Genomic DNA, 24,949 nt, shown 5'->3' with positions numbered 1-24,949 from the left:
TGTGATTTGGCAAGCACTGAATTACAGATGCTGCTGCTTTTTCTTTCTTCTCTTCTCCTGTTTTTTCTTTTTAGGGTGAGAAATCCCCAGAGCAAAATTAGGGTTTATAATAATAACCACACTTGACACATCTTTTTCTTTTTTTCTTATAAAACAAACAAAATCACCATGAAATATTCTCAGTAATTACAGAGGTTATTGTGATTTAAAAGCAAAACAGAAGTTCCTCATGCATCACTTCTAAAACCCTTTTCACCTCTCTGTGGGCTGAAGGCAGAAGTTTACCATCTACCCTCAAGGAAGGGGAAAAAGGAGCAGAACATTTTTAAGAGCTTTCTTGAAAGTGGCAAGTGTGTGTGTGTGTGAAGAAATCATCACTACAAATCTAAAATGATGTTACTCTTCAAAAACCTCTAAACTAAAGTAACAAAGGACACTAAACTCCTGAAGCCAGATGATAACTCAATTGTTTAAGGTGATAAAAATGGCATGAAGAAATCAGACTAAACTCCTCTCATCTCTAATCACAGCTCTCCATCGAGTCACAACACGTCACACTACTACCACTCCCCCTCATCGTCACATTGAAAAAATAAAACCCACCTCTAATGCTTTGAATGCTACTCAAGTTTGTTGAAAAATAAAGTTTCATTTGGCTGCCGTTGCTACTTCGTGTCTAGCTTGGCCATTTCTTGCACATAGATGCCAATGCTTTCACTGTCGAAGAGCAGAAAGTAAATGTTCTTCAAGGAGGAAGAGCTGCTGCCATCAAAGTGGGTAGAAATGGCTCTGAGGGTCACCTGGGCTGCTGTCTGCTTTGGGAAGCAGTTTCTGTGTGGTCAGGGAAGAAAAGAGAGCAGGTGAGTGTAGGGCAGGGATGCTGAGAGAAACCAGCCAGGGCTCTTCCAGCCACAGGCTGCTAAGATAGTGCCACTTGCAGTTTGGCAAAGCCCAAGGATTTGATAGCAATATTCACCTGCTGCTGAATTAAGTTTCCTTAATTTCTGTTTTCATCTGCTTCTACTTCTTATAACCAAAATTTTTTTATTTACAAATTTTTATTCGTACTTATTTTTATTTATAATAATTTAATTTTTTTTAGCTTGCCCTTTTGCCTTGCAGGCTAAAAATTTCCAAGGATGATTATTTATTTTTTTTTAGCTGAGAACTAAAAAAAAACAAGCCCAAAACATCACCTACTTAGCTGACTTCCTTGCTCTGTCATTAAAATACTTTGCTTGGGATTCCTGTGAAAATAACTGAAATTATAACTCCAAGCCATATTTAGGTTGAGATGCATTCATTCACTCTTGATGGTAATATTCTCTAACCTACAATCATATTTATATTGAAAACCATCAAAAAGATCTGGCACAACTGAAGTATCCCAACGTTACATCAGTTACTGTTAATAGTCCCTAAGATGGGACAGAGAATAATGGAAATTCACATAACTGATGTAGTATAATTCTTTATCTACCCACAAAACCAGCATTTCAGGTGCAGACATGGATAGAAAAAAATGACAGCAAAACCAGAAAGTCCTATTTGAAAAACTGCCTTTTTTCAGGAAATTTTCAGGTACTTTGATAAATGAAGTGTAAACCAGCAGCACTTGGTAAGTCTCTCTGTTTCTGTTAGGAGAAGTAATTGTAAGAGCAACAGAGTGAAATGGAACAAAGCAGCAGAAGGATCTGCACTAAGACTAATGGTCCAAGAATGGATTATTCTGATTCTATGCTCTTAGAAGACATGAAGACTAGAAACTATTTCTATTGGCATTAAAAGCTATAGTTAATTTTTATATTAAAGACTGTTAAAATAATGTATATTGTATAATATTGTAATAATGTACATGTATAATAATGTATATTGTATAATATTGTAATAATGTACATTTTGCTTTCACTGAAAACCATAAACAAAAAGTTCTGTATATTAAAAAAACGACTAAAAATGGCACTGCCCCTCTAATCTTTTGTCCTGATCCATAAAAATATATTTTGCTTTGAAGAGTATCTGTATAAAAATGGCATTTTCACCTCCTGTGTACTCAGTGATGTGTGGTGATTTCACTGATCAAATGCAGTTTTACTTTCATTTTATTCACTGTCAGGCCAACACAAGAGGACTGTACTATGTACTCTACTCTTTGGGCACTACTACCAAAATCAATAGATACATTTCTATTTCTATTTCTATTTCTATTCTATTCTATTCTATTCTATTCTATTCTATTCTATTCTATTCTATTCTATTCTATTCTATTCTATTCTATTCCTATTATATTTACAAATAAATATAAGCACGTGAACTCTAACACAAAATAACAACTACTGCAGTTAGCAGTAAGATCTCTTGTCATCAGAGACCAACAAACTATTGATTTTAAAAGAAATTTGAAAGAAAAAAAACCCAAAACTTCAGATTTCTTAGTCAAGCACATTCTACTTGCTAGTTATTAAGAAAGAAATGTGTGGCTTCACACTTGGTTGAATAGTTCACACTTTTGAAAGCAGATCTACATTTGAGAAACAGATTTTCTTTTCTTCTGAAAGGTTTTGTGTGACAAGTCTTTTCAATATCTATTATCAGGGGGGCTTAATGAACACCCCACATCCACGTGGCTCAGGTGGCATCACTGTAACCTGCCTTCAGAATTATGCTGCCATAATCTCATTAGTACAAATGCAGGTTTAATAAGGCTCCCCACAGCAAAATGAAGGGACACAAAACCCGAGGTGATGCAGAGGAATGAAAATGACTGCCTAGCAATATAAAACACAGCAAGCCCACTCAGCTCTCCTGTGGACTGGCTAATTTCTCTTTACAAAGGCTCTCTGGCAGTTTCATGCAAACACTGCACTTCAGTGGATTCCTCTGGAGCAGCTCTGGGTCAGATGGATCAGCAGAGGCAGGGTCACAGAGCAGAGGGCACCTCTCTGTCACAGCAGCAGCTCTGACAGCCAATTCCACCTCTGCTCCCCACACAGGGAGTCCTACCTGCCACTGGGAAACGGGGGGAAAGCCACAGACTTCAACTTCTTGTCTTCTGCAGCTGTTAAGCAGTTCTTGACAGTCTCCTCGAGCTGCTCTTCACACTTGTCCGAGCCCCACTGTGGGATGTGACAGTGGATGACAAACTTTGCTGCTAGGCCGCTAGACTGAGTGAGTGCAGCTAACACAAATGAAAATACAACATTTAGTTTGGAACAGAAACAGCTCTGCAACGACCTCTCAACTCAAAGTAACTTCTTAATTACCTCACCTCTCCAAAGAAATCCATTTGGGACTAAAATACACCACAGTGGCTCACTTGCAATAATAACCTGTCTCAGCATTCCTTCTGTGATCAATTGTTATTTCTTTGGAGACCAAAGAACCCAGGGCTCATTTGGTTAGCACACAGCTACTCAATAATGGTTTTAGCTCTCTCATTCAGCACGGCCTCTGGGTTTGTTTTATGCAAAGTACAAAAACCTTGCCCTAAACACAGTATCAGTAATCCCCACAGAGCTGTCACTGAGTGCTCTGCACAAACATCCTGCATCATCATCATCACCTTTACAATTCCAGAGAGTTGGGGATTAATATGTAGACTCTACAGCTGGGTAATTTTAGACAAGGACATGAAAATCAAAGTTGTTTGTTCAAAGTCCCCACCAGTTATGTCCAATTAGGAGTCTCAGATTTATTTTTCAGAAAGTGTAAGATTTCTCCAGGACCTGCAGAGCTTACAGCACGGCATCAGTTTGCTTTTGTTGCAATTGTCACCATCAGCACTACTGAAAGTCTGGGTGTTTTGGTAATCTCAGGTTAAACACTTTGAAATCAGCTGTGCAGGATGGAATTAGCTCAAGGATGAAAATCCTGGATATATTCACTTGTTCCCCATCACAGAGGAATTCTGTTGCAAGCATAGAGGAATTCTGTGCTACCTGAATTTTAACCAGCTGTCTTAATAGTATAAAAGGAGTCTTGTCTTAATAGAATAAAAGGAGTCTATCTTCTAGTTAGGTAGTGATGTTGACAGAGAAAAGTAGTTTACTTTGATTTTACAGCATACAAATTTGATATGATCTGAAAGTCAAGCAAATTATCTTGTATAAAAATTTCTCTATCATTTCAGATGATAAAACTAGGCTACTCAATTAGGAATTTTCCCAAATTACTTAAAGCAATTTTTTTTTTTGGTATAGAGATACTAAGCCAAATAAGGCATATTGTAACTTTTCTCCATCTGTTTTCCAGACACCTTCAATTGGTTTAATCTGTCCACAAAGGAAGCACAATCTGAGATCCCAAACTATTCCCTGCTACAAATGTTTTAACCCTTGAAGGGAGCTCCTCCAATAAAGCAGCTGCAGTTCCAAAAAGCATGCCAGTTCTGCAGATCATATCACATCTTCATTTCTGCTCAAAGTAAGGTCATTATGTGGGTTATATACATTCATCTAATATGCATAAAGGAGAATAATTTATGAAGCATCACTAATTTTTCCTATGCCTATTTTTTCCTCAGCCTATATGTTAGGCTGAGAGCTGTTTCTGATTCTCACTAAGGCTGCAGTACATACAGGGTAGGAAAGATGGCACAAGATTTCCTTAAATTTTGGACTCCCATGGGCAGAAATGACCTAAGACAAATTGATCAGTCTCAAGACAGAATGTGCACAGCCCACAAGTATCCTATTCTTCCTTTTTTTCCCCCCCTCAGTAGGCTGCCTATATCAGCATCAGCTTTGAAGAAACATTTACATCACATCAACAAAGACACATAACAACAGGAACAGGTCAGAATGTCCAGAGAAAAGACCATCTAAAATGAGCCATGTCCAAAAGAGAGCAGGGAATCCCTCTTACCTTCAGCAACTTCCAAAGGTCCTTGAGATTTGCGAAGCTCTTTCACTGTTTCCAAGAACTCTTTGCCTCCAGCCTTTTCCAGTGCCTTGCCTGCAAGGACACAGAGCAGAAGGCCTTGGCTTCAGAGTATCAGTGTGGAAAAACAAGCCTACATTATTTAAAAAACCACTGTACACACACTATCCTGTCTCCCTCTATCAGCAGCAGCTGATTTTTATGTTTACCACTCTGCTTAGACACGGATGAAGTTTACTTTTCATGGTTTTGTAGAGCCTGTATGCTGTTACTGGAAATTACTTTAATATAAATATCTGTAAGAATGCCATTTACTCTGACTCATGGCTAAAATAATGTGGAGTGGTTTTAGGTTTTCAGCCTCCAAAATGAACCCAACATCCAAACCCTATTACTTACTGAAACAAACACAGCTGGGATGCCAGGGAAGGTCTTGATGACTGAAAACCAATGATCCAAAAGCTTGCTACTAGATTCTGTGCCTCCTGTGGGACTGGCTGAATAGCTTTTTACCTCCCTCCTGCTTAAATTTCCATATTTGTAATAACAGTATTTCCTTATTTTGCACAAGCAGTATAAGGCTTTGTACATGAGTATTTCTAAATTATGTAACATCCTACAATGAAAGTTAGAAGTGTTAATGACATGTAATTTTGCAATGCAAATTTCAAATGCAAATGTAAAAATAAGCCAATAAACACCTCAATAATAATTATTTACACCTTTGCTGTTCATGTGCTTCAACAAATTATCTGTGTTTTGCTTGTTATTAAAAGCTGACAAATCAGTGATTAGACTGTTGTACCAAGTCAGACCCAGCCTGATTTTCAGAAGCTGCAAGTGATATTTTATGGCCTGGGGTAGATTCAGATGAAACAGGATGGGATCTCAGCAGGCAGCCAGTAGACCAGCTACTGTTCCAGCTCTAGATGATTTTTTTCTGCATGTACAGAGCCTTACCTATTTCCTCCTTGAGGTCTATTTCAGCTGTTGTAGGGTGAACAATTCCTTCTACTTTCATGGAGCCAATATGGCTGATGTCACTCTGTGTCAGAGAAAGCTGAAAAATAGCAATGAGAGGGGAGGAACAAATAAATAGTAATCCCAGTGCAAAATCATTTTCATACCAAAAAGCTGAAGTATAAAAATTTCAGTCTTTCAGAAACCAGCTATTTTATTCTGTTCAGTATGTGTGAGTCTGACTTTTAGCTTTTAATTAATTAATTTGCACACCACTCAAATTATTTGGTGATATGTCCACAACTTGGAAGCTTGCTCCAGAGGAAGTTATTGCTAGAAAAAAAAAATGTTCTCACATCATAATTTGAAGGAAAAAAGGCTGATTTTGGAAATGCTTTGGTTTAACAGATAAACAGCCTTCCCTTCATGCTAAGCCCCAATCTGTTTTTGTTCTTTATTACCTTTTGTCCTGGCACAAGGCTCTTGGAGGACAAGACAGTGAAACCATCCCCAGGTCCATCTTCAGTTGTTGAATTTGAAGCTCCTTCTTTTTCATTGTCCTTTTGTTTGCTCTATTTGATGGGAGAAAAAAAAAAAGCAAGACTTCTCAAAGGAAACAATCACCATCTAGCATTATTCAATAATGGAGAGAGTTAATAACTTACTACAAATCTTATCTTCTCAGATCAATACATGACTCATAGCCTTGTAATCCCATAAGGTTATGTAACAACAGGGGTCTGCACTGTTTATATAATGCTAAATCAGTGGTTCATCTGAGGCATTACATGTTTTTGTAGTCACATTCAGAGGCAGGGCACCCACACCCATCTGTAGATTTACTGACAATTAAGGTTGTATTTATATGGGTGGGCATGTGTTAGTTTATTTTTGTTGCTAACAGAGCAGAACCTCGTATTAAATCAAACTTAGTCACTTAGTAACCCAGTCAAATGCTCCAATTTGAAGAAAAAACAACTTTCTGGTCTGAAAAACAAATGTTTAAGTCTCAGTTATTAAGTGATAAAGCCTTCTTATAGCTTACTTTCAAGGAGCAGCAAACCTACCAGTCCTAGAGGGCTAAAGGAGCATCTCCTCACACCTCTCAATATTTGCTCTAAGATATGTCAAGGAGCTACCACCACCTAATAATCCAAACTCTGCACAATTCAAAGTAAGGTGGTAGCTGAGGTCAATGCACAGAGGCATCCAATTAAACATCCCATTAAGCAACTCTGTTTTCTTTTTAAAGGCTGTTTCTACATATTATCAGCTATGGAACTGTCTTAAAACTTTGAAAAATATGCTTAATCCAAAAAAGTTTAAAAGTTTAAGTCAAAGCTTGATATCATTTAACCCTAGCCAATGAAAAGCTCAGCAGTGTTTTAAGGTGCATGCCCTGGAATGACAAACCAAGAGCACAGATCTGGGTTACTGCTTTACCAAATTAATCCATTTTGGACAGTGATAGAAGATGGGAAAGTGCAGTGGTCAAGTTCTGATTGATTTATTCTTCTTTTAAAACTCACTAACAACAGCACAGCTAAGAACACATGAAACAAAGAGCTCGTCACAATGACATTGAAGTTCCATGTAAAATTCTCTGGACGGCGAAAAATCTTTAACAGCAACCCAGTAACTGTGCAAGGCTGAAGGCATGACATCTCTCTGGTAGAAAATGTTTTAGAAGACAGCTTCCTTTATTTTAAAAGGCTTCATGGCCACAGAGTTAGTGTGGAGGTAAGAGATTTTACACAATTATTAAGAGATTATTGCAGAGGGTGACACAGAATCTGTACCTGCCCTGTTCTTACCTTTTTGGACGTCCGGGCCTTGGTAGACTTTGCCTTTTTCCCACTCTTTTTGTTCACCATGGATTTCCTCCCCTTCTTCTCAGGAGCAGGGGAAAGGATGGTCTCAGTTTTGCCTTTGGCACCCCTTTTCTTGGCTAGAAGCTCAGGCTGAATTCTGGGCAGGACACCTCCACTTGCAATAGTCACACCTTTGAGTAACTGCAAGGACAAGCAGCGCATGGAAGCAAATTACAGATCCTCTTAATCTGCACCACCAAAAACAATTAAGGGAGAAAATCCACAATAACAAGGAACTTGGCAGGTGACAGCAAAGTCAAACAGCACATCCTGGAGAATTCTGTTGCTGTACAATCATTCCTACCCCTTCTTAGTGCAAACCTGTCCTTGGTGACTCACAAGCAGTGAATAAGGGTAAAAGAAGAAGAGTGTCTGTGAGCTACTTCAAAAAAGGACTGCACCACAGCCCTGCTCAGAGGAGGACTGGATGCAGATCTCTTTGGCAGGGAAACAGATGCAGTGAAAGCAAGGAAAAGCTCCAAGGACCTGCTTTGCAGAGGCAAACAACAGGAATGGGCTGGGATACCATGTAGAGGACAAAGTCTGGCTAATTCCTGAGAGACAACACTGGATCTAGATCCCAGTTCACAGGTCACTGACCAGAAACACAGAGCTGGGAAAGGGCTGGTAGTGTTAGCACACTTTCTCTTCTGGCCTGTTTTGAATTTTTACTCCACTTGACAAGAAACAGAGCCACATGACTTCATGGGCACCACATTTTCATTATTGAAAGCAGTCATATTAAGTGCAGGAGTATTCAAAGTGTGAATGACATCATCCATCTTCATACAGAGGAGATACTCTGATGCTGACTGAACCTTTTCAGCAGCCCTGAATAGTACAATCTGCAGCCCATGCTGTGATCTCTGTCCTCACTCAACAAGTTTAACAGAAGTGATCCCACAAGTGATCCCAGGAGTCAGAATACTGAAAACCGCAGTTTGGGCAAACAGACAGGGAGGCAGCAATAGCAGAGAGTGAGCCAGATCCCTACCCAACACGGGCCTCACAGCCAATATAATAGAAAACACACATTTCTACAGCTTTTGGGAAAAGATCTTCCACATTTTCTTTAAGTACTGACTATCCCTGAGGGAAAAGTGAAGCATCAAGACTGCTTGTTTCAAAAGGACTCATAGGCTAAGAAGAACCAAAGTTTATGCCCATAAGATTTAAGATGAGGTATGTAATAACCTTAATTTTTGTTTGCTTTTTGTTTGCTAAAAAGAACCAAAGTTTATGCCCATAAGATTTAAGATGAGGTATCTCAGAACCTTAATTTTTGTTTGCTTTTATTTAAGAGGGCCCAATCTTCTGCTCCAATAACTGCAATCTCATTCTTGTCTCAGACTAAGCTCTTTCTAAGCTTCCCTGGTAGCAGCTTCACTCAAGCACACAACTCTTGCACCAAAATGCAAACAGGCACCTGATTCAGCTCCTCATCATTTGCAACTGCCAGGAGGATGTGTCTGGGGGCAATCCTTCCTTTCTTGTTGTCCCGTGCTGCATTTCCTGCCAACTCCAGGATTTCAGCTGTAACACATCAAGATAAAAACCAGTTACAAAAATGCAGCTTAGGTACATGCTGCACACACATTTTACACTGCTTCTTAATATCCATTTACCTTCTCAGGGATGTTTCCAGATTTATCTAATAAAGGGTTCTCACTAGGGAAAGGCAGAAACCAAACCCCACTCAATATATCTGTACATTTAGATAAGTTCATTTGCCCTTCCTAATTCCCTAAATGAGAAAATATGCTAAGATTGGTTCATATAATTTCTCTTAATTCTCTTTCAAAAAGGCAAAAAAAAAAAACCCTAAAAAGTACATCAGCAGTCCAAAATTTATCAGCAGCCCTGTGACAACAGAACAGTCAGGCATGCAGTGAAACCCCCAACCTGGAACAGACAGCTCTGACAAACAGCGAGGATTCTCAGGACCAGGGAAGATGAAGACTGAGGTGCATTTGAAGAAGTACTTGGAAAGCCAACACACTAGCCAGACACTGCTGGAATTCTGCATTAAAGGACACTGAAAATCTGTGAGAAGCTTCATTTCAGAACAAGATATGAAAGGTTTGATCCAGATGCAAGCAGAGACAACGTGAGAGCTTCAATGCATGAAGTATTGATAGAAGGGTCCTTCTACATCTCTGGGAACAGGAGGTCACTTCAAAGGTACTTTCTCTACCTACCAGTTAGAGAAATAGTAACATTTATACTGGAACCAAAGTCACTGAGCTTTTCCTAATTATTACAGAAATACTGACACATCTGCCTAAGTTTATTTGGACTGTAGCAATCAGTATAATTCATTAGCTTACATAGTTTGGCCTCTACTCAGAAGTTATTTCTCATATAAGAACCCTACTGAAACACTGAGAAGGAAGGAGAAAGGAATTTTTTCCCCTCCAATTGCTCCTAAAAATCACATCCACACTTTTTTTCATTTTAAAAGCATACAGTGTCCCTGTCTTCTGGGTTTGTGTTTGTCAGTAACAGGAATATGAAAATTACAGCCAATCAGTATCCTGTTTATAACTCATTGATGTCTTAATGATATCCTACTCCTTTTTACAAACTACATAAAGAACTATAACTATTATAAAAAGAAGGATTTTCAGGAAAAATCTAGTGGAAATGTACATAATGTTTGGCTAAAATCCAAATGATTTCAACATGGGGCTTAGCTCTGGCTCATGGGGAAAATACAAGCTTTCAATTCCACTCAAAATAACAAAAGTACAAATTTGTCTTCCAGTTTTCACTGCTACACAGCACACATATTTAACTGAATGTTGGAAATGTAAAAGCCTTTTTTAAAAATTTATATGCATATTCACAGTGAATTGTAAAAATTAGAGCAGGAACCTCTCAGCTCTAACATTTCCTAGTCTGTCCTGGATTTTAAAGGAGGAAACTGCAAAGAGATCCCACATAGTCCAGCTATATCCACCCCCATGGGGCTGGAAGTGTCAGACCCTCTCCCAGACCTCTGCCAGCAGAGCTAACACAGCAGCAGACAGCAGGAACAGATTCCATCCATTGTGCAGACCAGCAGAGAGCAAGAAAAGAGACCCAGGCTCCTCCAGTGGGATTTGCAGATGTGTGCTTACAGCAGAGGAAAATTGCATCAGGGGGAAAAAAAAAAATCCAAAAACCAGCAGATACTTACCTGTGTGGGAACTGAAGCTCTTTCAGGTGTGCCAACAACAGGCACATCCTGCTACCTGTGTGCTCACCCCAGTGCCCCAGGTTTGGGTCCTTTGGCCAGCAGCATCCTGATGGTGCACTCTTAGTCCTCTGCCTAATGTTAAGAGCAAAAAAGGCAGAACACTCAAATGCCAGCCATCCATGCCAGGACACTGGGAAGAAGGGAATCCGAGGCAGAGGTGATGCATGGCAGATTGTGGAATATGTACATGACTTACCTAAGGATGCCAAACATTTGCATGGTAAATTATTGCCTTACCTCCTTCTAGTGAAGGTTTCTATACATATTTTTTTCTAATGGTGGAGGCCAGGGCTCATAATCTAATAAAATGGTATTTACAAAAAACAATATCAAAACTGGAGGCTTCAGTTATCACATGCCCTGCTAACAATAACAGATCCCTAAAGAAACTGCTTCACATTTCAAGTAGAAACTTCTTAGCAGCTGAGGTTACCTAAATTCTAAAAAGACAAGTCTGAGAATATAGGTCCTATAATACCTATATAAATAGGTATTATAGAATATAATAGGAATATAGAATATAGGTCCTATACTCTAACAAGCTCTCTTGGAACTGGGCATCTTGATATTTTCAGCCATAAATTGATTTTACTTTGTGTTCTAAGCACAGGCATTAAGAATTACATTGAAATCTCAAATAATATTGCTTCCTGCAAGAGTCAAAATCCACAAAGATGCCTCCACATCAGAAGTTTAACTTCAAATCCAGACATCTTCAGAAGCATATGACTCTCTTCCAGCAGAGACAAGCTGCAGCCAAGCTATGACCTGAATGGGATTACATCTTGTCACCCTGTGACATACAGGGAAAAGAGGTTTCTTTAGCTGATGGATCAGCAGATTTGAAATGTCTGGGAACTAAAGCATGCAAGCCATGCCAAAGGTTTTTGTTCAGTTGAGCTTGCAGGAAGGTGGACTTCTAAGAAAGGTCTATGAGAATTCCTGATAGCAAATTGGAAAGATTTCATACAGGTTGTCTTGTTTTCCACTTCCCCTACAGGAGAAATCCTGTCAGCTCCTGTTACACTAGCACATAAAAATCTACCAGTAATACCTTTACTCTGCAAAAATCTATTGATGATGGAGTCCTTGTCCTCCATTTACTGGTGGAAAGATGTCTGCTGGATTTGTCTCTGCATGGCAGATGAGCACAACAAGCAGAAGAGTGTTCCAGGGGATTCCTGTGAAGGAGGAAGCCTTTGCTGGTGGTGTGTTCTGCCCTCATTTAGAGAGGATGGCTTTCCATTGAGATCTTCCACAAGTTCCTCTGAACATGACTTGTGCTTCCTCATCAAGGGGCTTCTGTATTCTCTGCCTGCTTTTTGGGAAGATGCCCTGTGGGACATATGCAGTTGATGTTTGATTTAGGTGGTTGTGCCTGCAGTCAGCTCTGTGCACACTCAGAGCATGAATCTGTTGCAAAACCCATCAATCACATGGGACTCAGGCCAATTTTTCAGAGAATTTTAACTCTGAAGCCAGTGGAATTCTCAGCAAACACAACTTTCTGGATGGGAATTAAGCTGCAGTTTTACAATATGATTTTCAAGCCTAAAATGTAAAACAGCATCGAGATATTAAAAAGAAAGGTTTAAAACAGTGAGGAGATCTTTACATTGTACCTCTTCCTGAGATTCCACCACCATTGCTGGCATTTTAATGATGGGATTGATAAGGCAAAGTGCAGATTTGGGGGTGATAATGGCTGTGAGGTGCTGCCATGACCAACCTTGCTTACAAAGGAAAAAAACAGGGGTTTGGTATCTCTGTGACACAGAACACATACCAAAGCCAAAGAGCAGTCTCTGCTCCCTAAACTGGGAGTAAGGATGCTGCAGATGTTTATGCAGCCTCTGGATGATGCCAGCCACAAGGCTCAGTGCTCTGGGGCAGCACAAACCCAGGCCAGCAGCAGTGGCCAGCAGGACTGGTCACTCACAGAGATCTGCTGGTCCATGCCAGCCCTGGAGGAATGCAGGCACCCAGGTGGTTCTGGTTCTGTTGGACCCTTCCAGCCTCATCTACCTTGCTCCTCTCCCAGCCATGACTTGCTTCCCCACATCCCAAGCTCCTTTCCCTGGCAATCCACACCAAGATTTCTATCTCAGCACCTTTCCTGGACAGTCACCATTTTTCCTGTCTACTCTAGCTCAGTATTCCTGCCCAGATTCTTCATGACCAGTACCCCCTCCATCCAATCCTTGGCCTATTTCCCATTTTTTCAACTTGCTCTCCAGCTTCCTGGCAGGATATTTAGACACTCCTCACCATTTATTTGCCTACTGGTCATCAGTCCAGCTGTCCCCAGTAGCCAGACTTATCCCTAACATCAATATTTTTCTTCCATAACCACTGCCTCCCCACAATGTTATGATTTGGGAACTGAGAGAGGCTGGAATGTGTTCAGTGAGGACCAAGTCTTCAGAGATTTTAGCTGTTAAAAGTCAAAGCAGTCTCAGCTGAGCATGAGCAACCTGTGTTTTATCAAAGTTAGAGCCTGGCCAAAGAGTGCAGATTTCTCTGAGGTAGCACACACCTCCCTTCCCCTTTTGTAAAGCATTAAATCTCTGCTCAAACACAGAGAAGCACTCAGGGGTTTAGAGGAGAAGTTTTCATGAATGTTTTAACATAACAAAAAAATAAATGTTCAACCTGCTTCTGTGAAACAGCTAAAAAGTGACAGTCCCGTACTGCCACTCTCCCAGATTTAGCCTGAAGCAGTTCCCCTGCATGCAGCCTTTCATCCTGAGGAACCATCATTTCACACCTGCAAATCCAGGAGAAAAGAATGCCATTTGTAATAGAAAAATCAGATAATGTTAAGAAAATGTAGCTGTTTGACATATAATACGCCCTTTGACAACATCCTTGGAAAAACCTATTTTGTTTCTACAGGCTTCCCAAAACCAAAGATTTTACACCCCTGTAATATTAGGAATAACTAGATCAGCAGGATTAGATGCTACAACACTTTTTTTTTTTTAAACTGAACTCTCCACCTTTGTAATATTTCCAAACAAATCCCTGGACAGAGCACAGGAACTTTGGTTTGGAAAGAACACAATCCAGCAGCAATAGATGTTTGCTCAGAAACATTACCCCATTCTATCACAATATATACAGGAGTTCTCTGCTGAACCAAGCAGCTGAAAATAGCATTCCCTTACAATTTATGTGGGCTCCCAGCCTACACCTCTAGCAACCTTCTTGCCTGGTTGACTACACATTCTTTTTTTTTTCCCTAAAGCAAATTGTAGGCCCACACATAATCTGCTCATATCAGATTAATGATTGAAATTAAACTGCACTTACAACCTAGGAGCAGAGCCAAGAATTTAATTTTGTTCTAGTTCAGGTAATAGGCAAACAGTGCTGACCACAAGTCAGTCTGCAGCACTGAAATGTTGCACATTCCAGATGTGCTGCTGACAATTTATTACTGCACCTTGTAAAAATTGCCACAGCTCAGAGCAAGCATCTCCAAATGTTTATCCTAGAAATATCTCCCTGTGGAGTAGGAGAAGAAAAAGAAGTATTTCTCTGCAGACAGAAGGTCAGCAGAGTCACAGTGCATCACATTATGTTATAAAAGTTATTGTGATTTCTTCAACACAAGCAATACTTTGTCACTCCAGCTCCAGAAGTAGCCTCAGGGGAAAAACAAATAAAATTGATTCTCATCTGGAATGTACTGCCACAAACATGGAGATTTTTGCAATCTACTATTAAGCTTGATGATAAATTTAATTTTACAAGTGAAATTAGTGAAATTTATTAATGAGATCTCAGATTTTCTCCACACTTTTGAAAGAAAGTAATGGTTTTATTGTCTGGTAGTGAGAACAAGCTTCACATGTGCAAAAGACAGCAGTGTTTACATAAAATCTGTTGCATGGACAACCAGGCTCCATGCAAGCTTCTTCATGCCACCTGGGCAATAATCTACATTGCTGAAACACAACTCACTGAGCTGATTCCATGCAGGCTGTGACTCCTCACAGATTCTCTAATGCACCTCAGTCTTGATCTGTAACCCCTGAGTATCCTGGGCTGTGAATTCTAACCATTTGCTGAAGTGCTATTTTCCATAATTAAACAAGAAACTCAACAGATATGATCAAAAGACACTCTGAAATATTTCTGTACAGAATCACAGTATATTGTATCACCATGGGACACCTGCCCTTTCCTCAAAGTTCAATTTCAGAAAGGCAGGAAAAAGAAAACTCAGGGCGTGTGGGAAGATTTAAACCTTGGAACACTTTCTGTATACACTTAGGCAAAGCAAAAGGGTTTTTTAAATTAAATTTAAATTTTAATTCAAATTAAGCCCCTCCCCACATTTATATTTCATAACACTTTGACACTCTCCTGCAAAGAGAAATGCAGCCAGCAAAAGAGTTTTCTCACTTAAAAAGCACAGAAGCAGTACAAGGTGAATTTGCTATTTTTTTTTCTATTATTCACATTTAGGTGTATAAAAAAACCCTAATTAATACCAATTTTCTCTGGGACAAAAACTACACAGAAGTGTCTCCTCACTCTGCAAAACAATACAAAATAACACTCCAGCTAGTGACCAAGCATGGTGCCTCTAAAAGAGAAATTTCCACCCTCATCCTCTCCAGGAAACAAATGAACCTCCTTAGTTTTCAACAAATCCTGATTCCCAGGAGTGCTCCACATGCTCACACCCCATCCGATGGCCAACCCTGGCTCCTGTGTGTGAGGAGCACTGCCAGGAGCAGGCTCTGGCTTTACCTGCCAGGTACTCTATGACAGCTACAAAAACTACACAGGACTGACTCCTCACTCTACAAAACAATACAAAATAACACTCCAGTGAGTGACCAAGCATGGTGCCTCTAAAGGAGAGAATTTCCACCCTCAGAGAACAAATGAACCTCCTTAGAGCTTTTAGCAGATCCTGATTCCCAGGAGTGCTCCACATGCTCACACCCCATCCCATGGGTGGCTCCTGTGTGTGAGGAGCACTGCCAGAAGCAGGCCTTGCTTTACCTGCCAGGTACTCTATGACAGCTACAAAAACTACACAGGACTGACTCCTCACTCTGCACAACAATACAAAATAACACTCCAGCTGTTGACCAAGTATGGTCACTAAAGGAGAGAATTTCCACCCTCAGCCTCTCTCTCTCAGAGAACAAATGAACCTCTTTAGCGTTTTCAGCAGATCCTGATTCCCAGGAGTGCTCCACATGCTCACACCCCATCCCATGGCCAACTCTGGCTCCTGTGTGTGAGGAGCACTGCCAGGAGCAGGCTCTGGCTTTACCTGCCAGGTGCTCTATGACAGCTACAAAAAACTACACACAAGTGACTCTTCACTCTGCAAAACAATACAAAATAACACTCCAGCTGTTGACCAAGCATGGTGCCTCTAAAGGAGAGAATTTCCACCCTCAGGAAAACACCTCCTTAGCGTTTTCAGCAGATCCTGATTCCCAGGAGTGCTCCACATGCTCACAGCCCATGCCATGGCTACGCCTGGCTCCTGTGTGTGAGGAGCACTGCCAGGAGCAGGCCTTGCTTTACCTGCCAGGTACTCTATGACAGCAGCCATGTAGACGGGTGCCCCCACCCCGATGCGGTACTTGTAGGTGCCTTTCTTCAGGTAGCGCATCATCCTGCCCACGGGGAAGATCACCCCGGCCCTGCTCGAGCGCGACAGTTTGGACATTTTCTTCTTCCCGCTCCGCCCCGACATCTTGCAGCCTCGTGCTTCTCAATTTGCTGGTGGTTCTCAGTGCCTTGCTGCAAATCTGAGGGCTGCAAGAGAAAACCAAGAGGGTTGGTGAGAAAGAACAGGTTGGTGTGGCCAGCAGGAGCAGGGAGATCGTTCCTCCCCTGTACTCAGCACTGGTGAGGCCACATCTCCAGTGCTGTGTCCAGTTCTGGCCACTCAGTTTGGGAAGGACATTGAGATGCTCAAACACAAGGCTGGTGAGGGGCTGGGAGCACAAGCCCTGTGAGGAACATTTGAAGGAGCTGGGGCTGTTTAGCCTGGAGAAGAGGAGGCTCAGAGGTGCCCTTATTGCTCTCTACACCTTCCTGAAGGGAGGTTGCAGACAGGTGGGGTCGGTCTCTGACAGAACCAGAGGACACAGTCTCCAGCTACCTCAGGAAGGTACAGGTTGGATATTAGGAAGAAATTTTTCACCAAATAATAATAAAGTACTGGAATGCTCTTCCCAGGGAGGTGGTAGAATCACCACCTCTGAGTGTGTTTAAAAAAAGACTGGACCTGGCACTTGGTGCTAGAGTCTAGGTGAGGTGTTAGGGCATGGGTTGGACTCGATGATCTTAGAGGTCTCTTCCAACCTCATTATTCTGTGATCTTCATGCATTGCTGCTGCAGAAGAAAAAATCCAAACTCGTCCTCAACACCTGTTAAAGTGCAGGCATTGTTCATTAAAAGCAGGATTGGCACCATGATATTTTCTGAGAAATCCTCTTTGCCAAGGATTTTGTCCTGGGAAGCTGAGAAGCCTCAGAGAGGAATGAAAACAATAATTATCTGGTTGCTGGTCCTGTGTTTGCTGCTTTGGAATGGGGCTTGGACATTGTTTACCAACAGGTGAATGCTTGATTGGGTCCATGTGAATTGTTTTTACTTAATGACAAATCACAGCCACCTGTGTCAGACTCTGAGTCAGTCACAAGCTTTCATTATCATTCTTGTGAAGCCTTCCATCTGTATCCTTTCTCTTTAGTTTAGTTTTAGTATAGCATTCTATAATATCATATCATATCATATCATATAATAATAAATCAGCCTTCTGAGAACATGGAGTCAGATTCTCATCTCTCACCTCATCCTGGGACCTCACAACACCACACAGGATAATTGGAATGTTTGCTATGACTTTGCTTTTGAACTGCACTATCAGTGTAGCAATACCAGGAGCAAAGAAAACAAACCTTGTTTTCTCCTTATTTTTCTGGCAACCACAAGATTAGGGATAAACAGACAACAAACCCTGGAATCTGCCACTTCACTCCAAAGCTTGCATGTGGTCACAATTACACCTCCAGTTCTCACTCTCAGACAAATAATGTTTGGGAAAGGTTTAACTCTATTTACAAAACATGGGTTTAACTCCATTTTGATAGCTGCCCTGGAGGTATAATTATGAGCCTGGTTACTTCTCAGAAGCAAACACAGAGCAGGTCTGCCAGAGATGGTATTTCTGCCAAGGAAAGCACAGTTACCTCACTGCCAGCATCCAGTCACCTCAGTGAAACAAAGAAACACAACAAGGGAGACTTTGAAAAGCATTCAAATGAATCTAGGTGATACTGCTAAATTTTAAATTATTTTTTTCATTTATCAAAGGTATAAAATCAGCAGAGAGCTGTAAAACCTTGGCATGTCCTTGTGTATCAGCCAGACAATTTTTTTTCTTTCTGTGAGCAATGTATCATGTGGGCATGATGAGAAAAGTTGGGAAAGATTAAACCAGTAAACCTATCAGACACAGACACGTCAAAATTGGCATTGCTCATCATCCCACTCTGAATTCCCTGCCAACTGCCAGCCTGGAACCACAGAGCTCCAAGGGAAGGTGAAAAGAAGTAGGGAGGCATGATCCTGGTCTTTAGAGATGCTGTGAAGGTGGAGAGAGCCAGGGTTCCCTAGAGCAGTGACCCTTACAGAAGGTGTACAGCAGAGGACAGAGAGCAGCACTGGGCTTGGTCACACAGGGAGGCAGCAAAATCTGCCCAGCAGAAAAACTTCAGAACAATTTGAGAATGTAGGTCAGAAATCCAGCAGCACTGGATCTGCCTCGGGGCTGGAGGCTGGACCTGGTGATCTTCCTTCCTTAATGAAACTTGTAATTTGTGACAAACCCTTTATAAACTTTCAATTTCATAATAATAACAACTCTTAAAATATGTCCTTTTCAGTTTGTGACAACTGACATCCAAATAATAGACCTAGGCTGGGAATTAGGCTTCTAGCCATCAGAGGAGCCCATTTCTGGGACAGCCTCCTCTTTAGAGCAACAATAACTCTTTTTGAGGTGGAACTTAATAAATGTATGCAGTAGGGTACAAACAGCTTCCTGCAATGCTGGCAGGACAGCTGCACCACCAGGCCAGCACTGAAACCCCTACAGAGAGCCATGCTGAAAGAGTACACTACCTGTATCAAAATTATATTTAGCTAACCTCTCATATATTCCTTCCTATAGCATCAAATCCCAGCTGAGTGAAAATCAGTGGAAAAAGGGATTAGATCCACAGGTAATACCATTGTTACACTTGATCTCCATGGCAGAAAATCAAAACATATTTGTATACAATTAACTACACTGCTCTGGGCCATGCTGCTGCATTACATAAATTTATGTTTAATTACTCACTTTTGGCTCATCCTTCTGTTGCTATCACTGAACTTTCCACCCCTGCCTACTCCTTTATTTTCCCCTTCTCTCTCACAGGAAGCCCTCTGCCTTTATTTACTGCCAAGCCAACTCTTGGAATCCCAGAATATTTTCCAAATGCACTGCAGGTTATGTTTGCAGAATTTTGTGAGAGCCTAAATACAAGATGTTTCAGAACTCTGCTAACACTGTCTCTGCTTTGCAACTTACATGGAGCAGGGTGCACTGAGGAGCAACAAACACAGCAGTGTGCTCTTGTCTTGTTTTGATTCCTACAGGAGGCATTTTTTGGTAGAAGGCCAAGCTCTGGCATAGTCACAACAGGATCTGGACAAAGAAACATGCAGAGAAAACTCCTGTGGACCTGGACAAAGAAATCCCAGAGACAGGGATCTGGTTTTCTTGCAGGAAGAGGCACATGAGCTCAGCCCTGCCACACTCACCTGAACTGCAACCAACAGGTAAAGAACTACAAGTTGAGCACTGCTGTCCTAATTGTTCCCTGCTGAGGACACAGCCAAGCCTCAAGGGCTTATCAGTTGAAAAGTCTACCCACACTTGTTCCCTCTCTGCCAGCTGATTCATCATCTCTGTGTTTCTCCTCATGAAGCACAGCCTCCATTTAAAAATAAACCTGTGCCACTCGTGCTAAGTCCATCCTCACTGAGCTACAAGGGCTGTGTCTATATCTGCCTGCCATGACATCAGGCTTGGGCAATTGGAAGCAATTATTTTCCCTGTCCCTTAATTGGTCACAGCACACCCCACTCTGCCATGACTCCAACATCCCTGTGCTGCTAATGGGGGATTGAGGAGCTACAACATCTCACAGAGCTCTCCACAACATGACTGCAAGCAGGGCTTTCCTCTGTTGAGTTTTGCCTTCTTCAGAGCCCAAGGAAGCCAGTGACATTTTCCTTCTGCCTCCTGGAAAAATACTTAAGAGTCCACCTTCCACTGGACCAGACTGCTCCAAGGCCCATCCAGCCTGGACTGGGACACTTCCAGGGATCCAGGGGCAGCCACAGCTTCTCTGTGCCAGGACCTCACCACCTTCACAGGGAAAAACTAAGGGAATCCTTCATAACATCTGACACAAATCTCTCCTTTTTTAGATATAAACCATTCCCCCATGCCCTGTCACTATGTGCCTGTGTAAAAAGTCCCTCTCCCTCTTTCTCATACACCCCATCCAGGTACTGCAGGGCTGCAGCAAGGTCTGCCCAGAGCTTTTCCAGGGCCAGGCTGAACATGCCCAGCTCTCCCAACCTGTCCCTGGAGCAGAAAGGCTCCAGCCCTCGGAGCACCTTGACTTGGGAAGGATGCTGAGATGTTTGAGCACATCCAGAGGAGGGCAACAAGGCTGGTGAGGGGCTTGGAACACAAACCCTGTGAGGAACCACTGAGGGAGCTGGGGCTATTTAACCTGGAGGAGGCTCAGAGGTGCCCTTATTGCTCTCTACACCTTCCTGAAGGGAGGTTGCAGACAGGTGGGGTCGGTCTCTCCTAGCAGGCAGCACTGACAGAACCAGAGGACACAGTCTCCAGCTACCTCAGGGAAGGTACAGGTTGGATATTAGGAAGAAATTTTTCACCAAAAGAATAATAAAGTACTGGAATGCTCTTCCCAGGGAGGTGGTAGAATCACCATCTCTGGGTGTGCTTAAAAAAAGCCTGGACATGGCACTTGGTGCTATAGTCTAGGTGAGGTGGGTTGGACTTGATGATCTTAGAGGGCTCTTCCAACCTCGTTATTCTGTGATTCTGTCATTCTGTGACTTCCAAACACCGAGAGAACTCGAACTCAGCAGCCAAAGGCTAAAATAAAGGGCATTCAGGGCTACCCACACAGCTGCACTCCGCTCATCTCCAGCAGAAGATCTGTTAGAACAGTTAGGAGTTGACAAGGAACCCAGACATACCTTGGATCCAGCTTAGGCTGCACATTCACTTACAAAGGAAATATTTGTGAAAAATAACGAGGAAGACCTGAAGCAGGGGCTCGTTGTCTGACCGAATTGCTAAGGCCATAGTGCTGTTAAGGGGGCAGGTGCGGTGTCTCCAGAACCGCCCACGCCGAGCGCGTTCCCCGCGAAAGAAGCTTCCAGGGCACCCCAACCCCCGGGGTCCCTGCTGAGGCAGCTCCCACTCACAAACAACATCGGGCCACTCCTGCGGGGGTCGGGAGGACGGACCCTGAGAGGACGGATCTGGTACGGCCCCACAAGGAGCCTTTGGAGCCGCTGCGAGCACCGGGCTCGGGGACGCCGCGCTCGGCCCCGGAGCCGCCCCAAGCCCCCTCAGGGCCCGCCCGCCCCGCGCGGCCGCCCCGCCCCGCGCACGCCTCGCCGTTGCCCGGACACCGCCGCCCCGCCCACTCCCGTCTCTGATTGGTCGCTGCGGCAGCCCGGGGCTGGGCAGAGAGCGCGGTGATTGGCTGAGAGCCTCTTGATCGGCGGGAGAGGGCGGGGGCAGCAGCCGGGCCGCGCAGGCGTCCCGAGGCGCAGTGGAGTGTGTGTGTGTGGGGGTGTGGCCGCCGGCTTTCCCGCGCAAACGCTCCCCCCTGACGCCCCCCCTCACACCGCCCTCAGCCAGCGCCGCCGCCGCGGGGGCTTCGCCCGCTGCCCGCCGAGGGGCGGCTGCGGCGGCGGCCGCACGGCCCCGGAACGGGAAGCGCTGCGGGGGCCGAGCGGAGGCAGCGAGCGAGGAAGAACCGCCCCCTCCCCCCCGTAACCGCTTAGCCGGGGCCGGCCCCGCGCGCGCCGCCGTTACCGCCTCGCGCCCCCCCTCCCTTTATGGCCGCCCCTCACCCGCCCCCCTCACGCCCTTTCCCCTCACGGCCTCGGCCATGGCCGGGCCCTCCCGGAGAACGGCAGCGGCGCCGGGAAGAGGAGGAGGAAGAGGAGGAGGAGGAGGTGGGTCGTGCGGCCGAGGAGAGAGGGAAGGAGAGGAGCAGGGCCTCGCCGCGGCCCCCGGAACCCCCGCGCCGCCGCTCCCCTCACCTGCCGGCGCCCGCTGCCGCCGCCTCCTCCTTCTTGTCTTCCCTTCCTCTTTTTCCTCCCCCTCTTTTCCTCCTCTCCTTGCCCCCCCTCCCCTTTCCTCCCCCTTTCCCTTTTCGGCTCCCCCCGCCCTCGCTCCGCCTCAGCCGCTCTCCCCGTATTGTATGTTTCAATGGCGATGGCGGCTGCTGCTGAGGGGGGCGGCAGGGGTTTCCTCCCGCTCGGCACATACCGCCTCTAGGAGGAGTCACTGCAGCCCGGGCCCGCTACAACCCCCCTCTCCTGGCTGCCGCCCTCCTCGGCCGGGCCCCAGGGCTGCAGTGGGGGCAGGAGCCCCCTCCCCGCCCAGCAGAGAAAGGGCCCCCCTGACCCCAGTCCCAGTGGGCTTGTGGTAGCCGGGAGCATAAAGGCAGAAAGCCTTGCCATCCTTTCCCAGGGTGGAGGAGTTCGGAGATGGAGAGGTTTCAAGGCAATCCCAGATTGGGTTAAAGCCCAAGGAGCGCCTGGTTTTTGTTAGAGAGAGCCACCCATCCCTCTGTCCCTTTGGCAGGGTGGCCTGTGCCAGTGCCTCGCTATGGTGCTCTAACCCAAATATTGCAGCATCCCCAAGTCGGCTCGGAACGGCCCTAACAAAGAGTGCCAGCAGCTCTTTGTGTTGTCTTGCCTTGGAGCGTTCTGGGCGCTCTCAGGCTTTCCAACTCGTCTGTGAGGGCTGCAAAGTTCCCTTCTGAATGGAAGCTGAGGGTTTTTCTTTCCTTCCCTGCAGTCGCACGGATTGAAGAGCTCGAGCTCCAAGAGACGCAATAAGCGATTGTGCTTTGAGTCTTGGCAGCGCCAAATCTGTGAGCAGAGGCTGGTGCAAACAGCAGAGAACAGGGCTACACCTCTGTAACTCCTCTCAGGTATATTTTTACATCAGGCTGGGTTTGTATCATCGTTCCTATACAAATACTTTGTTGCACTGATTTTGCTATAAAGACATTTGGGTGCTACTGTGGTGCACTAGGAGATACATTATTAACACAGGCCACTCCTGCTTGCTTGCGGTGTTACTTTAGGAGGGTGTCTGGGAACAACAGAGAGAAAGAACCATTCGTGCATTCAGCATTCTCTTTGCCACTGGAAAAAATAATAAAAGATGCACTTGAGCTTGGTTTTGGCTCTGCCAAAGTAAGCAATTTTATGTCTGCACAGGATTGGATTTGGTGGGTAAAAAAGCAACGGAATATTTCCCCAGGTTATGTTAATTGTGGATCACACCATCTCATGAAGAAAGAGGGCCTGAGCTCAGGACCTGCGTTTTCCTGTGACCTTGGGTAAAGCAGTTGCCTTTACACAGCTGTATTTTGACTGTTGTTAAAATGGAAATAAAGATACCTTTTCTCTTTTCAAGCATTGAGTAAGAGCCTCAATGCACTGGTGTGGATTAATTCTTTGGGGTCTGTTCTCTTCCTCACTGCTTTTTGAAAACAAGGTCAAGATGCCTTGAGACCATAGGAAAAAAACCTCATGTATGAATTTGACTTATTTTGCATGTAAGAGGAAGCCTTACCTTGATCTTGCCCACTGAGAGTTGGAATTTATCAAAAGAAGAAGATATTTGTAGGCCTGTCAGTGTATTGAACCATATTGGGAGGGTAGGAGGAAGCTCAAGGAGATTTCCAAGCACTAAGCACAAAAATTAATGACAATGTAAAACCCATGTGAAAAGGAAGAAAAGCATTTACATTTTTCTATTACCAGATACAAATAACTGCATCCAAAAACCCTTACAGTCATGCATGTGTTACGTGGCTTTGTAATTTAAAATAATTTGAGATGAGGCAAAATAAGCACCCCAAGTTTTTGAAAACATTCCCAATGTGTTAGAGTTTAATATCAAATAGTTGCTGTGTGATAAGAACACAAGCATGTGGGGGAGGTCTTTCAAGGAAAAAAAAATCTTTGTGTGAGGCAAACTTTCAACATTAGGAGAACTCCCTCTGTTTATAACAACATTTTTCTGTTTATAAACAAAATTCTCCTGAAGGAAAACAGGAGTGCTGGAGAAGTGTAAGAGAGGACATTGCAAATTTTCACAGTGTAACACTTTTTAAGTCTGTCATAGATGTCTGAATTTTAATAACAATTTTTGTGCTGTCGTGATTTTTAATAGTCACACCATAAACTCATATTCCACTCTTTGTTTCTCCAGTGGATACAGCCTATCCTTAACCTAAATATTAAACATAAACCTTCATATCCTAAACCTAATACAGCATTGCATGGATATTTTATGTTTCAAATATTTCTGGAAAATTTGGGGTCACATGGTGACACAATAAAGAATTTTTGAGTAGAGCAGATCAGAGCAAGACAACACTGAGGCAGTTACTGGGTGTGAATTATTGTGCAGTAACAGCACCCTTGGAACCAGCTGCTTTTTAGAGCAGGTGAGAGACTTCTGGTCACAGCACCTGTATGTTGCAGCCATTTAGATGGAGCTGTGCAAGGAGAAACTGTTCCTAACCCTCATTGGTGCCATTTAGATGGAGCTGTGCAAGGAGGAACTGTTCCTAACCCTCATTTGTGCCATAATTTCCAGATACAAATAAC

The 24,949-nt window shown here is 43.5% G+C and overlaps 1 protein-coding gene and 1 long non-coding RNA gene across 4 annotated transcripts; one reads left to right on the top strand and one right to left on the bottom strand.

The window, feature by feature from the left end:
* Window positions 1-130: 130 nt before the first annotated feature.
* On the bottom strand, window positions 131-22,455 carry MACROH2A2 (macroH2A.2 histone). Of its 3 annotated transcripts, none has more exons than XM_066554697.1 (9): window positions 22,358-22,455; window positions 16,504-16,737; window positions 9,136-9,242; window positions 7,653-7,850; window positions 6,300-6,410; window positions 5,839-5,938; window positions 4,864-4,953; window positions 3,004-3,178; window positions 131-831 (listed from the first exon to the last, which is right to left on the bottom strand). In XM_066554697.1, exons 2-9 carry the CDS (start codon window positions 16,673-16,675, stop codon window positions 666-668), a joined length of 1,119 nt encoding a protein of 372 aa, XP_066410794.1. In that variant the 5' UTR covers window positions 16,676-16,737; window positions 22,358-22,455; the 3' UTR covers window positions 131-665. The 3 variants fall into 3 exon arrangements, with proteins under 3 accessions (XP_066410794.1, XP_066410795.1, XP_066410796.1); XM_066554698.1 differs by lacking the exon at window positions 22,358-22,455 and adding an exon at window positions 21,278-21,516; XM_066554699.1 differs by lacking the exon at window positions 22,358-22,455 and adding an exon at window positions 19,566-19,588.
* Window positions 21,945-23,746, top strand: LOC136559467 (uncharacterized). Its single transcript, XR_010784008.1, has 3 exons — window positions 21,945-22,270; window positions 23,121-23,256; window positions 23,592-23,746. It is a non-coding gene; the product is annotated as an uncharacterized lncRNA (long non-coding RNA).
* Window positions 23,747-24,949: the final 1,203 nt, after the last annotated feature.

Source organism: Molothrus aeneus, chromosome 8, assembly GCF_037042795.1.
Source record: "Molothrus aeneus isolate 106 chromosome 8, BPBGC_Maene_1.0, whole genome shotgun sequence".
Lineage (NCBI taxonomy): Eukaryota > Metazoa > Chordata > Aves > Passeriformes > Icteridae > Molothrus > Molothrus aeneus.
This window is presented reverse-complemented; position numbering and strand designations above follow the sequence as displayed.